The sequence below is a fragment of the Anneissia japonica genome, unplaced genomic scaffold (assembly GCF_011630105.1).
Source record: "Anneissia japonica isolate Jap-2015-1 unplaced genomic scaffold, ASM1163010v1 scaffold287761_len698747_cov189, whole genome shotgun sequence".
NCBI lineage: Eukaryota > Metazoa > Echinodermata > Crinoidea > Comatulida > Comatulidae > Anneissia > Anneissia japonica.
In genome coordinates, this window is record NW_022715691.1 from 438771 (window position 1) to 454026 (window position 15256).

Below are 15256 nucleotides of genomic sequence, written 5' to 3' on the forward strand. Positions count from 1 at the left end.
TTTTTTTTAATACCTTAGGTATGGCTGGCTCATGTCTACCTCGTTTTAACACCATGCCATTCATCTTCTGCAATTTTGGCGGTACCTGTAACTATGCGAATCGCAACGATAAATCTTATTGGCTAGCAACCAGTGAATCAATCCCGATGATGCCAGTTGAAGACACCGCGATTGAACCTTACATCAGTAGATGCGCAGTTTGTGAGGCTGCTTCATCTGTCATGGCAGTTCATAGTCAATCGAGTAACCTCCCCTCGTGCCCAACTGGGTGGAGATCAATTTGGGCTGGATTTAGTTTCCTAATGGTAAGTGGTATTTTGTACATACAAGGAATTGTGCTATTTAAATGCCTAAAGCAGGTTTTCCACTAGGCTAATTTATTTGTGCGAATCAAAATTGTTGGTTCACTTCCTAAGCTCTGATTGATTGCGCATTTTTTCGTTTAGCAAAAAATGGAGACATATCAATCTACTGATTTTGTTGAAGTGAAAAACTCTGATAGATATATGTAATGCGCATGAACCAATGCTTTCGATTCGTGCGAATAAATTCACTTAGTTCAAAGCAGCTTAATATTTTAAAATCTCTTAATTTAACTTAAATTTTATGCATAGAACAGGGCTCAAATATTTATAATTATGTAGAGGGTGGCATAGCCTAATATCAAAGATCCTATAAACACAAAATAGCGTTCTCCGCGATTTACGCATGACAAGATAGAAGCGTCGATTTGGCAGAAAAGTAATTACTTTTGAGAGAGGGCGCTCTAGTTGTTGCCATGGAAGGTGTTCGCGTCATGCAAAGCTCATTACCAAGAATGTTTTTGTTCATTGTTTTAAAGAGAGTGGCATAGTAAATCAATGCTAATTGTTGCATGTAAAGGTAAAGTCGTGTGGTGTACGCTGTCAAAGTTGAGAAGTAATCACTTTCGAAAGAGGTTGGCATACTGCGTTATTACAGAATTTGCACACAGAAATCAGGGAGAACGCTATCTTGTGTTTATAAGATCTTTACCTAATATTTATTTATAGAGGGCAGAAGTGCTCAATAGTTACAAATATGTAGAGGGCAGCATTGATTAGTACTTAGGGCAGCAGATTTCAGAGATGTACATAGAATTAGAAGGAAGAATTCAAGTATTTTTTGCTACAGAATGGCTGACCCCTGTGCTAATTTTCAGCCAATCTAAACACATTGCATCATGAATTAGAATAGATTACTTGGATCACTGATACTAACATTTAAATTTGAAAGTGTAACACCATAAAAAATGGTATCAATGACATAAGTGAAATTTCTGTCAACTATAAAAAAGATTACTAGTATCCAGCAATACTCCATTCATTATGAATTGAATTGCAGTATTAGTTTCTGTTGTCAAATATTCCTTCCATTTATGAGATTTTCACTTTGTGTATTGCTCTTATAGGACCATTTTATAGGGGAAAAAATTCATGTGTAGCAAAGAACAGTATTTATTTATATATAGAGGGGGGTTTTCATGGTTAACCATGTGCATGTGTAGTAATTTCTTCACATTTTTATAATAATTTATTGGTTTTCCTCTGCAAATTTCAGATCATATATTAAAATTTCCAATCTGTTCTTCTCCCACAGCATACTGCGTCCGGACCTGAGGGCGGTGGTCAATCGCTCTCAAGTCCTGGTTCCTGCTTAGAATCCTTCCGTGCATCACCCTTCATCGAGTGTAATGGCCGCGGACGCTGTCACTTTTTCAATAATGCCTACAGCTACTGGCTAAAAGCTATGGCCCTTAATAGTATCGACTTTGATGAGCCGGAGAGTGAGTTGATCAAGTCGGCCACAGGAACAAGTAACGTGATAAGTCGATGCCGCGTCTGCCAAAAACAATGAACATCTACAGGAATGTGAAAATCGTTGTATATGAACTGTCATATATGTGTTTACTGAGTTAACTTTGTGTTAACTGTATATGAGACACTACTATGCTAAAATCATGGTCGATAAACAAAATTTAGAATTTTACTATGTGTAGTACTTTACAAAAAAATATAACTACAATTTCATATTTTTAGTAGAAAATAAATCACAAAATGAGTACTTAGATACTAGCAGTTTTTTAAAACATTTTTAAAAATCAATGTTTAAATTTTAAATGTAGCAATTTAAGTTACAATTGTAATTGTTACTCATTTGCAGAAGTAAAAATTAGGTCAAATTAATAGACTGAATTTAATTTTAATCTTCAAAGGTGTTAACAACACCTTTTCATTTTAATTTCCATTGACAAGTTGTTTCAGGTTTTTTAAATACTGTATACATAATCACCACCACATTAATTATTTTATAGATAGAAACCAGTAGCATTGGTTTAGTGTCTAAAATGTATTACTGTATTCTCGTAAGTAATCTAAATTATGTCATTCTCCTGGTGTTTAATTTGAATTTAACATTTGTACCAATTTGGTTGCAATTATCTGTTGCTGGAAATATAGAGATTTAATCTAGCAGTAGAAATTTGATTTAGTTTACAGTACATTTTAACATATATCAGCATAATCATCTTTCTTATTTTATATTTCTACCCTGTTATAACATTTTAAGGAACAACTATAATTACACATCATTAAAGATTGTGTCAATACTTACTGTATTAAACGATTTTAATATTATTACAGTATCTATTATGTAAATATGTATTTTCTTGCTGTTTCATTTCGACAGCCATTTACTATACTATTTATCTCTTGTAGCAGCCATACGACAGTGTCTCGCCATATTACTTGTGTGCAGTAAGCCATCTTTTAGTTCAAGTCGCATGCATGTCAAAGTTTAACAAACAATTAGTGTGTATTAACTGTATTTTATCATCAATCGACAGTCATTGAAGATTGGTTGCTGTATTCAGCTGAAGATCAACATTTGTAACACTATAAATGATATTTTATATAAACCATGTAATTGTTTATGATGCCTCGACCTTTGACATAACCTTAAGTTTTGACATACATACTGTACATGCACTTGAAACTACAAGATGGCTTATTATAGACATTTTCATTATTGAAAAATTGTATAAATAATTTCAAATTCTTGCTTTTATGAAGTCAGCAAGATAGTAACAAATAGATGTAGATTTACTATGGTGCTATTTTATAAGTGTGAACTCATTTTTGAATTATTACTGTGTTTGAATATATTTACCTTTAAAATAAATGATAATACAGTACAATACTACATTTGTATGTTCTTCAAAATACAAAATATGCTGCAATCGTTATGAAAATATCATGTAAAGTGGTTGTGTTGGTTGTAACAAGAATCTTCACAAAAAATATTTACGATTTCAATAAAATAATACCATGTCATTTGTGTGTTTTTTTTTTTATAGGCGAGTCTTTTTTTATACCTTGTTTTAGCGACTGGTATAGGCCCTAAATCTGCGTAAGCCCTCACTGTTCCCCCATTATGAATTCTCGAATCCATCGCTGCAGATGTCCTGTTGGGAGAAAGTGGGCGTATTCGGGAGTTGCTCAAAATATATATCGGAAGTGGTCCAGGGGGCAGATCCCCTCAAAGTTTCACAAGTTTCTATTAAAATGTAGAAAATACAGTACATGCAATTTATTTCTCCCCCACGAATAGTGGTTTTTCTCCCCGACAGGGTAAAGGGGGGGCAGCTTCCCCACCCCCTGCTTCCGGAATTGACTTCTTCCAACTTGGGATCCCTGGCATCTAATCAGACTACCTACCCTGAAGTGTGTTAGATGAATAAAATCAGAATGAACATATGAAATTGAATAAAACAATCATAAGAATTTTACTCATTTGGCTTTCTATTAAATCTTTTATTTACAATCTTCAATTCACTCAAGAGTTAATTAATTTGTGAAAAATGTGGATATGACAAGTGAAATATCCAGTTACATTTGTACTGATGGTTACAGTATATGAATACTGTACATACTGTATTTAGTTTTAGGCGATTTAAGATTTAGATTTAAGAAATCGCCAAGTTGGACACAAAATAGCTGACATCGTTGCTTAGTCAGATGTGTCATCTTGTATTCTCAAGCAAACACGAACGAAATTCTTTGTTGACGTATACTAACATTGATCGGATTATCCTCTTCAACTTTAACATTGCAAGTGAACTTGTCTGCTGTCCTCTATAAGCCAGCAAAATCAGCGAAGAAATAAACCACTTTATTAGAAGGCCATTCATGCTCTCTTTGAACTAAAAAATGTCTATTTGCACGATGATAGTAGTGACTTTATTTTCATGCTTGGTGACAAAGTTATTTTACTTTAGGTAGGGCTTCCAATCCCTATGAAAAATAAAATGACAACATTTATCAATCATAATCATCATAAAAATTAACTTTTAAAATAATTTTACCAATGCATATTTTACAAAATAAATATTTTAAGCCACTACAATAGCTGTTCCTTGAATTTAACAGGCACACATTTTCTTAATTAACTCCGCTATGCAACACCCCACTCCCCCCACCCCCAACTATAGTAATTTCACTAATACAGTAATCCTCTTTCTGGCAACTCTAAATTTTCAATATGATATCTAAATTCCTTTAAATATTTTCCTTCATGGCTGCAAAAGAATACATTCTTAAAATAAAAAAACAGTTTTTACTAACCTTTGTTTTCCAATCCATTCCAGCTAACTTAATGTCTCTCCTAAGTAGTGCATACTCAAATCTGCTATTCACAACTCTTCGAAGCTGAAAATAGTGAAATTAAATTATAATAATATTAATTTAGGGCCTAACTATTAATTTACACGAATCTAAACTTTAGAGTTGCACCATATAGATAGGCTAGTCCTAGAGGCTACTGTACCATAAAACAGAGTTACTTCATGAAAATGATTTAGGCTAGGCTAGCCTACCTACCTAGACCTAGGCCTACTTTTTTTTACTACAAAATTACTATTTCAATAAATTGAATGTCATTCAATAAAGGCAGTTGGTTGAATTACACAACTGTAACACAAATAGCACAGACAAGTAGGAATAAGGATAACTACTAATCTACAGGTCAAATGGTCTCCTCAGCCGAGTAAGCAACATCTAGGCCCTGCGGCCTGCTCAGAGTAGAGAAAGTGACAGGCAGCCTGTCATACAAAGCTCCAGGAAGGAAGGCCAAGTCTCCCCTCTTACGCTACCAGCAACAGAGGGATACTTACTTTGCCTCCATTTGCGGCTCTCTGCCAAAGCACATTACCCAAACCTATGGAAGTTACACAACCACATATAATAAAAAATCCTGGTAAAATTTCATACCACATTTTGTTTTTATTTGTTGACCTAATATGGCCAAAACTTAAAACGTATCCTCCTATCAAATCGTCCTTCGCAACTTCTCTTTTATTTTGCTTTTTCAGGCCACTCTCTCAACAATTTTTTATGTAAAAACTCAAGGTGCTCAGTTTTAGGGCTAGGTAAAATGTATGTAAACTTTTAAAATATAAAAATAATATTTATATATATAGCTTACTAAATAACATCGTATTTTGAATTTAAAAATGTTTACCAAATATACATTATTTATTGAAGAAAATTATCTGTAGGCCTATGTGTCAAAGGTTGAAGGTTATATAAATGTTAAACTCTCGAGTGTTGTTTTTTGGGGGTTGTGCTTTTCGAGGGCAGCAAGGAAAGAATTGCTATTTTCATGCAAAATGGTATGATGTATACATGTTATTATAATAATATGTAGAATGAGATAATGTCTTAGTTGTTGATATGTTAGTTATAATTATTAATAATTATGTGATATCCACACAGCACAAGTTGAAATCGTCACAGCGAGACAAGGTGAGGCAATTTATTCAGTTCACGAACACTGGAGAAAAGACTGCGATTTACTGTCTCTCTCAGCACGATTGGAGGCTAGATGTATCTTCAGATAATTACTTTCAAAATCCAGATAGATACTGCAGGGAACCAAAACCGGTTGTAGATAGAAAACAGATCGAAAAATTATACAATCGATACAAAGGTTCGTAAGGTCGGAAGATGGTACCTCCTAGTCCTACAGCCAGGAACCATCATCATTCCTTGTTTGTTATGTTATTATAAATAATAATATTAAATAATAGTATTAGTAATACTTACTACAAACAAGTACAATGGTGTGATGATTTAAAAGGCAGTACTGACACTGTACTTATATTAATATTATTGTTGCTGTACCTTTTAAATTTATACATTTTTAAATTTTTCCAGAAGTTTGAAGTTTATCATAAATATTTTCATACTTTTTAGATTTTTCTATTTTATAAACTTTTAATTATATATCAATGGCCGTATTCGACTGGTCGTTCTCCGTTAAACTATGCATAAAATCCTATTTAAACAAAGATGACCAGCCTAATAGTAAACTGGCAAGGTGAGATTTTTTATGCCTTGTCAGAGGAGGGTGGAAAAAAAAATTACAATAAAGTTTTGTTTTCTCATTTAGCACATGATGATTTTGCCAAAACCATCTAGGCAGGCAGAGGAGAAAATAAAAATAAAATTTTATTAATGAATTAGACAACATGTAAATGAGTATAATTAAGGAAGAAATATATATATCTTATTTTTGGAGATTTCAGGGGAGCGGAGGGTGTAATAAACATAAATATGAATTTTATTTTTTTATGAAATTTCCTTTTTTTTTTTGTAGCTGAAGGTGCGCTAACTAGCCAAAAATAAAATTTTGTTTTTATTCAAAATCACCATTATTGGCGGTTGGCGGGTTTGCTAAACAAGGTATAGAAAATTCTTGAATACTCTTGAAGTCTCTAAATACTCAACAAAACAAAATGACTTCGTAGCTACCACGATGCATGTCACCTTAATCAATGTTTCTTCGGCTTATAAGTATGAGTTTTATAGTAAAAAAATGTTTTCATGTAGTGTTTGAATTCTCTTAGCCTACAATTATTACTTTTAACCTCTCACATGCCATTATAAACCACTTAAAATTAAAATTATTTCTTATTTCTTTTTTAGATCAAGTTGAAGATGATAAAATCTTGGCTGAGGGAATTGCAAGGTTTTGTGATGACCTAAATTTAGATCCGACAAGTAAAATAGTTTTGATTGTTGCATGGAAATTCAAAGCTGCAACACAATGTGAATTTAGCAGAAAAGAGTTTATAGATGGCATGATGGAAATTGGGTTGGTGCCTTTGCATTTTATATATTGACGTCATGATTATTTTTTGGAACACGATGAAAAAAATATTTTCTATTTCAGTACTGTACTTTATTGTGTTTTTTCCATGAATTTTATTTTTGTATTCAGAATAAAGAAATAATTTTTAAAAATATTAATTATTTATTGTCATCAGCATCGGTTGGTTTATATGACAAAAAATATTTGTGACCAAAGTTATTGTGGTTGTACTTCTTGCTAATATGATCTAAAAGCATAATTTTACCCTCCTAAACCATAAAATTGCTCTCCTTGGGATCCCCAGGCGAGAGTTTAATCGGGGACCTGCCTATTTCATGAATACTTACCTGGATAAACCAATAAATGCTTTCCTTCGAAACTTACCTCTTGAGCTGAAAGAAAATAACTGAATAACTAGCTTGCATATACGGTACACCTGCGTGGATATACAGTTTCATCATTTCCTTCTCGCTGTAGAGCGATATACTGTAGATGAATTGAAAGCTTACTCTTTCAATAATTAGAATTGTCTACAGCTATTCTGTATGCTTCATGGTTTCTGCAGACAGAGCCGCATACAAGATCTTAGGTGTCTATCGCTTTATCCAGGTAAGTAACAACATCACTGCTGATTTGTTCAATTTCCAGTCCATTTATGTGGCTAATTTGTCCCTTTCTGGAATTCCTTGCCATATATATTGGTTTTTTTTAACTTTGTATCAACCAGCTAAGTTCAAAGTTCATTCTAACACTTTTTACTTATATTTCAGTTGCGATTCAATAGAAAAGTTAAAATGTAAATTAGGATCATTAGAAAATGAGTTAAAAGACTCCAATAAATTCAAGAATTTTTATCAGTTTACCTTCAACTTTGCTAAAACTCCTGGGCAGAAGAGTCTAGGTGAGTAATAATATTAATTTTAATTTTTTTAAACTTTTAATTATAAATTTAAAACTTTTAAATACTTGAATTAAACTCTTTTTTTTTAGGTCGGGCCATCCGTTTGTTCACAGTTTTGTCACTAGATATTAAATGAGGCTGCCATCCCAAAACCAACGTACAGTCGCTATGTGTTAGACTAAATAATGTGGCAGTATTGTATACTTTAGTACAAAAAAGATTTAATTTTACTCATAGCTTTGGCAATTTAGTAAGTTGATTCCATGACCTATCATTTTTAAAGCTTATAATGTTGAGAATATTAAATATATTGAAAAGTCAGTTTTCTTTATTTGTTTACTGATGCTGGTTTTGGCATACCACCCCCTCTTCTCCCCCTCCCCCCAAGCCAATATGCAGGAAGGAGAATGCTTTTAAATGTGAAGGATAATTGGAATGTTAGTGAAAAGATTCATCTGGATCTCTAAATTGTATATGTTAGAATTTATTTTTGATGATCCACAAATATTTAAATAAAAACGTTCAACAGAGCTTAATCATGAGTGAGTGAGCATGAGAATGAACGTAAGTAATCATTTTTATTCAAAAATATTTAGGTCATCAGAAAGAAATTCTGGCAGATAAATGGAATGTTTCTAGTTGGTATGTAATTTTGCTTAATTCCTTGATAGATCTCGATATGGCGCAAGCATATTGGCGAATAGTTTTGGCAGGCAGATTTGAGTTTCTAGATTTGTGGTGCAAATTTCTTGAGGTATGTTTGGTCATTCTGTTTGTATTTTGTAAGCATATATTATATTTTGTATAATGCTATAGTGGATATTGACAATATTTAAATAATTTGGATCATGAAAGATATATCTTTTAATACTGAATATTACAAATAATATAGTATTATTATTATTATTATTATTATTAATATTATTATTATTATTATTTATATTATTAATATTTTGTTAAATATTATTTTTTATGTTATCATTATTATTATTATATTGTTGTTATTATTATAACATATTGACCCCTATATATTTTGTAGATTTACTAAAAATTGTGTTTACCTTTTAATGGTTTAAAAAATTGAATATTTTGTTTTTGAACATTACAGTATTATTATTATTATTATTATTTATATTATTAATATTTTGTTAAATATTATTTTTTATGTTATCATTATTTTTTTTATATTGTTATTGTTATAACATATTGACCCCTATATATTTTGTAGATTCACTGAAAAGTGTGTGTACCTTTTAATTGTTTAAAAAATTGAATATTTTGTGTTTTACAAACAGGAAAATCATAAAAAATCAATCCCACGGGACACTTGGAATTTACTACTTGACTTCAGTAACATGATAACCGGTGATATGACAAACTACGATGAAGAAGGTAAGACTTTTACTCAGTGACTATAGTACCTAATACTAATATCTGGTCCTTCATATGAATGTTTGAATTTGGTACCTAATAATAATATCTGGTTCTTTACACTGACATGTGATTGCTTTCTACCCAGGAGTATAAATGGGTACCTGGTAGGATATTGTGGCATTAAATGTTCATAGTTTCGTGCGCTAAAGAAGTAGCGAACGACTAGGGATACTCCCCAGGGAGCAGAGGAAGTTGCACTTTGTGCTGGTTTGCCATTGTACGTTATCCAGTGACCAGGGGTAATAAAGCTCGCGCCTTTGATCATTCTTGGAATTGGCACCTTATAAATGTTTGAGTATTATTATTATTATTAATGTTTAATTTGGTTCCCTCATACTAATAGGTGATTGGTCCTTCACTGACATGTCGTTGGTGTTTCATATTAATGTTTAATTTGGTACCAAATACTGTAAAAATATCTGATTGGTTCTTTACACTGACATTTGATTGGTTCTTCATATTAATGTTTAATTTGGTACCTCATACTAATGTTTGATTGGTCCTTCACATTTACAAGTTGATTGGTTCTTCATGGTAGTAATGCTAACTTCTGATTGGCCTAATCAATTTCAATAAAATAAACAGACAACATTCTACAAGGTACCTTAGGCAAGACTTTTTTCATTCCTTGTTTCGTTTACTTATTTTTTTTAAGATCATCGGAGGAGGGCAGAATGAAAATAAAAATAAAATTTTGTTTTCTTTATTTAGCAAATGGTTTTGCCAACAACATCCGGATGGAGGAGAAAATAAAAATAAAATTTTATTGGTGAATGTAAAATGGGATGGATAAATGCTTCAAATTTATATAATTAGGAAGCTAATATACATATGGCAAAGATAAGCCAAACAAGTCACTGGTCGTTATTAATACATGGTTAAAGAGTAAAATAAGAATTATAAAAATGGTAAAAAAATCATTAAAATCTGACATTTCCTTATGAAGTTACAAGCATTTAAACATAGAGCTGTTTAAAGAACAATATATGAGAAATCAGCCTTTAAAGTTTATGATTTCGGGCATTTCTCATACAGAAACTATCATGAAATCTTTAAAAAATTTCGTTTTAACATTAAAAATGGGGAAAATAACAGCATAGCATGATGTATAGGTATATAAAAGGTTAGTTTAGTGCAATAAAATAGATTTTTTTTAAATTTGACATTCAAGCATGTTTTTGCCATTTTCTCTGAAACACGATTTGTGACGAGTAACTGGTTTGGCTTGTCTTTGCCATATATCTTACCTTTGGAGATTACAAGGCAGCGGAGGGCATAATAAAAATAAAGAAAAGTTTTATTTTTTTCTAAAATTTCCTTTTCTCATGACAGCGGGTGCGCTAATTGGCCAAAAATAAAATTTTATTTTTATTCGAAATAATCAGTATTTGCGTTTGACAGGTTCGCTAAACAAGGTATAAAAAAGTCTTGCCATACATCTCAATGGAGAGAGAAGAATAATTAAGGTGCATTACGCATGGTCACACACATAATGTAAAGAGTAGGATTGGAACTTACAGCAGGGGCCAGTCATTCTCACAGATTATTCCGCTTTTGTTTCACTAGGACCCAGTCTTCTTGATTTATTTAATGTCTTGACAAAGTCACTCTAATGCATAGCTCCGAATTAACTATCTCATAATGGCATTGGCTTGATTTTGCTTGCGGTGTGGAGGGGCTTTAAGTCCAGGGGTCCCAAGTCTTCCACAAGTCACAGGAATCTTGAGAATTGGGAAGATCTTCCACACTCCCGCAAGCAAAAAAGAATCTTCCGGAAAATAACCCATCCCCCGCAAATTAACAATATTTTCATGTTTTTACTATACTCTATTATCAATTTTTTTCAAAAGTCGGTGCTTTTGGATGTCACCAAGCACAGCAAAACAAAATTAGCTGTGTTTAAAAAAGCTCATTTAAACAGGTCTCCTGGAAATGACTTTTTTCAACTTTGAACCCCTTTAAGATTTTGTTGTATTAATTTGTATTGCTCTAAATTTTCCTATCATGTTTCCCTGCTAGGTGCTTGGCCTGTGCTGATTGATGATTTTGTGGAATATGCCAAACCAATTGTACAGAAAAGGAGTACAACAGTCTGAAACTAGTACCTCGAGAGAAACACTGACATTTCAAATATGAATTCTTTGGTATCGTGTGACCTCATCTAATAAAATCTGCAATTTGGTACCTGTGATTTGATTGTATCCTTCTCCAATGATAATACAGTTGTTGGAATCGCTGAAGCGTGAATGATTGACATCAAGGCATGGCTGATTGACATCAAGCATGTGCTAATGACATTGGCAGCTTGTGAGCTACATTCTTCACATATTATATACCAAGCTACATTACTTCCAGATATTAATTTTTATATCCGATCATTATGTTTGTGTAATCTAGATATGACTAATAGCATTGATATTTAAGTACGTCATCGGTTGTTTAATACAAAGCATGCTAGAGAAATCGTCCGTCACAGGTTTTGTATATTCTACTTTGTTATTTTTTTATAATATTTTATGATTTATGTTCATGTTTTATTGAACATTTTTGAAAGAATTGGATTATTTTGAAAGAATTGGAGTAATTGAGGCACTAATAGACATTTCAAGTTGTCGTCATAGAGGAAGGCTTAAACTAGTAAAAAAATCTTTTAAATACCGAACAGATATTGAATGTAAAAAATAGTATTTATCTGCTAGTAAACTGACCATTAGTAAGTAGATGATTGACAACAATTATGTTTCAAGTAGATTCAGTCAACGCTCTCCATTTTTATGTGATGAATATCTTTGATTTGCCCATATATACGCATGGTGATGTCATATGATACCATAGGTATTTGTCATAAATTTGGGATTCAACTGGAACCCTCCCATTGAAAATCGGGCACTAACCATAAAGCTACATTTTCCTGGAAACACTTGTCAATCACATGCCATTTTCCAAGTCTCATAATTGTGATGATAATTAGGGAGTATGAAAGGCTTTGTACCCAGTATTGTGGTATTGATTGGCAAACCTTATCGTTGTCAAGATATACTCTTCAGAAATCCATTGTTGACATACAGTATTTAGGTCTTCATCTTTTCATGTACCACATTGACTGTTTAATTAGAATTATCGTTGATATAACATTATTACCCCCGTCAAGGAGCTTATGTATTCTCTGCTGTCTGTTGGTTAGCAAGATTAGGCATAAAATTTAGTGGAATGGTACATAATCTAAGAAAGAGATGATTAAATTTTAGGAAGATAAAATCACAGGTTACAGACAGTTTTACACTCGCATAAATGAAAATAGTGGAATTTCCCATACACAGCCTGTGTATTGTTCGGTATCAAGGCATGGAATGGAGGTATGCACTCTATGGATTGAGTGCTCTAGTTCATTATTGCATTCGTAATTAAATGCTGTTTTATTATTTAAAAATATGTAGGGTTAATTTTTTTTCATTGAAATTGATTAATGAAGATCAAATATTGCGTATCAACAATGGATTAAGAAATAATTTAGTACATTTTTTGTTTGCAATTTCATATTTGATAATACTAGTAATAGTAGTTGATGCAGTTGATTATTTATAGAAAGATGTAGTGTATTCCATAGCTGGCTGGCATATTTCGTATGACCATTGTGTTTTAGACTGACTTTAGTTATTGTATCTGGCTTGATACTTAGGTTACAGGAGGTAAAATCTTGCGCCACACATTATTTGCTATAAACATGCAGTCTCAAGAAACGTGATGCTTGTTCCGTCTGGTCTCAAAACCATATGCTTTTATAAATGTGAACAAGCCAACTTGTTCCTAAAATCCTCTTTATTGCTATATATTGCTAACATAGTGGAAATTACTATAACATATATGTGACAGACAAGATAATCAATTTCTTCCTTGAGTTCTACAATAATAAGGACATGTAGCACACAAGGATGTTGCACACGAGGGGCCAATATAACTCAATCAATTGAAATGAGTGTAGATTATTATTTTTATTTATTTATTTAGTTAGTTTTAGCCCATAAACAACTACAAGATGAAACAGAATGCTGTTTAAACTATGAAGCTTCCTGTGACATATTCATCATTATGGGTATGATGATGCCATACTATGTACATGTGTGGGCAAAGGTGTTTCTCTTATAAAACTTGATACAGGGGGGTGGAGATGGTGCAATGACATTCCCCTAAATTGTATTAAGAAAAATAATTGTATTGTTGATAGGATATGAATTAACGGAAAGATTTTTAAGGTATGATAGTGCAATTTCCGGGCACCGAGAGGTCCATATCCTCAAAATTCTCTCACTCTAGCCCCAACCATGGTGTGGGGCTAAGGCAAGGGTAGCGCCAGGATTTGCCCGACTGGGGCCGATGTCCCAGACGATAAAAATGTGGGCTGGCGTCGCTCAAAATCCAGTTCCAGTGGGTGGATCCCCATAAAAATACAACAAATTAGAGGTTACTTTATAAGTAGAAAATCCATATACATTTTTTTCTCCCTCACAAAATTTGGTTTTCTTAAAGTGGCAGGGGGAGGGGGCAGCTTTCCATGACGGCACGACCACTGGGAAAAGGTGGTGTGGATTCTCACGGACCCCCTACCAACAAATCCTGCATCCTCCTTAGAGTAGTGTGGATAGTGCTTAAAATCAAGCGAAAAAAGAGTTGCAAATGCACAGGGTTATCAAAAACGAACTCAGAAAAGCGCCAGCACCAACACACAGTCTTGTATAGTGTTATTAACATTAGTCGAGGCTGCAAATATTGATGATTTAAAATAAAAATAAAGTTTTATTTTTTCCAATGAGCGCACCCGCTGCCACGAAGAAGTGGAAATTTCAGAGAAAAATGAAATTGTTTCTTTATTTTTATTACTCCCTCTGCTGCCTTGAAGTCTCCAAAGATAAGATATGTATATTTCTTCCTAATTATATAAATTTGAAGCATTTAACCATCCTATTTTACATTCGCCAATAACATTTTATTTTTATTTTCTCCTCCGTCTGGATGTTTTTGGCAAAACTATTTGCTAAATAAGAAAACAAAATTTTATTTTTATTCAGCCCTCCTCCGATGATCTTTAAAAAAATAAGTATGCGATGCAAGGAATAATAAAAGTCTCGCCTTACTGTACAGTATACGAATTGTATGAATATTTGAAGAGGAATCTTTCATTTATAATTAATATATTATAATAATTTATTTGCGAAATCTTTCTAACAATAAAATAATTATTAATAACATATTACTAAGGGCTCTACTGTATGTGCTCCCCATATTAACCTCCTAATTGAATCAAAAATTTATTGTATGAAACGACAATTCCAGATGTTGCAGTTTGTCATCAACTCGTTGGTATTTTGTAACCACCAGGCACTTAACATTCCTGTGTGGAGAGAACGTGGGAAAAAGAACACAAAAATAGTGTAAATGTCGATTTAGATGGGGATAATGATGCTTTAGGCCCACCCCCTCCTAAAGTATCGGCCATTATTTTTTATTAGGTCTGGCATGTAGTACCGTAAATTATCTGTGTACCCTTGCCAGCCAACATACCTTGTTTCTGGATCAACCTCTAGTTCGCCAGCACCAACACAATCTTTATTGTCACATGTTTCTACCAATACCGTACATTTACATATCTTGTATAGGGTCTACTATCAGTATCTTCGTTTAAGCACTGTTGAAGGCCTATTCAATTTGTGGGTGCAAACCACATCCCCTCTCAATAAGCTTCTTTTACAGAATAAT

General features: G+C 32.8%; 2 protein-coding genes and 1 long non-coding RNA gene across 3 annotated transcripts in view; 2 read left to right on the plus strand and 1 right to left on the minus strand.

Moving 5' to 3' along the window:
- Positions 1 to 3350, plus strand: part of LOC117109298 (collagen alpha-2(IV) chain-like) — a 55008-nt gene extending 51658 nt beyond the window's left edge. The window contains exons 40-41 of the mRNA XM_033251567.1: positions 19 to 305; positions 1618 to 3350. Of these exons, the coding sequence (XP_033107458.1) occupies positions 19 to 305; positions 1618 to 1875 (545 nt within the window). The 3' untranslated portion in view covers positions 1876 to 3350. The remainder of the gene's footprint in view (positions 1 to 18; positions 306 to 1617) is intronic.
- Positions 3351 to 3809: 459 nt separating this feature from the next.
- LOC117109299 lies at positions 3810 to 5388 on the minus strand. The gene is made up of 3 exons (XR_004445494.1): positions 5189 to 5388; positions 4641 to 4724; positions 3810 to 4310 (listed from the first exon to the last, which is right to left on the minus strand). It is a non-coding gene; the product is annotated as an uncharacterized LOC117109299 (long non-coding RNA).
- A 205-nt stretch (positions 5389 to 5593) lies between these two features.
- LOC117109307 (DCN1-like protein 1) lies at positions 5594 to 13475 on the plus strand. Its single transcript, XM_033251580.1, has 7 exons — positions 5594 to 5686; positions 5790 to 6003; positions 7002 to 7170; positions 7938 to 8068; positions 8740 to 8822; positions 9364 to 9460; positions 11522 to 13475. Exons 1-7 carry the CDS (start codon positions 5684 to 5686, stop codon positions 11596 to 11598), a joined length of 774 nt encoding a protein of 257 aa, XP_033107471.1. The 5' UTR covers positions 5594 to 5683; the 3' UTR covers positions 11599 to 13475.
- The last annotated feature ends 1781 nt before the right edge of the window (positions 13476 to 15256 follow it).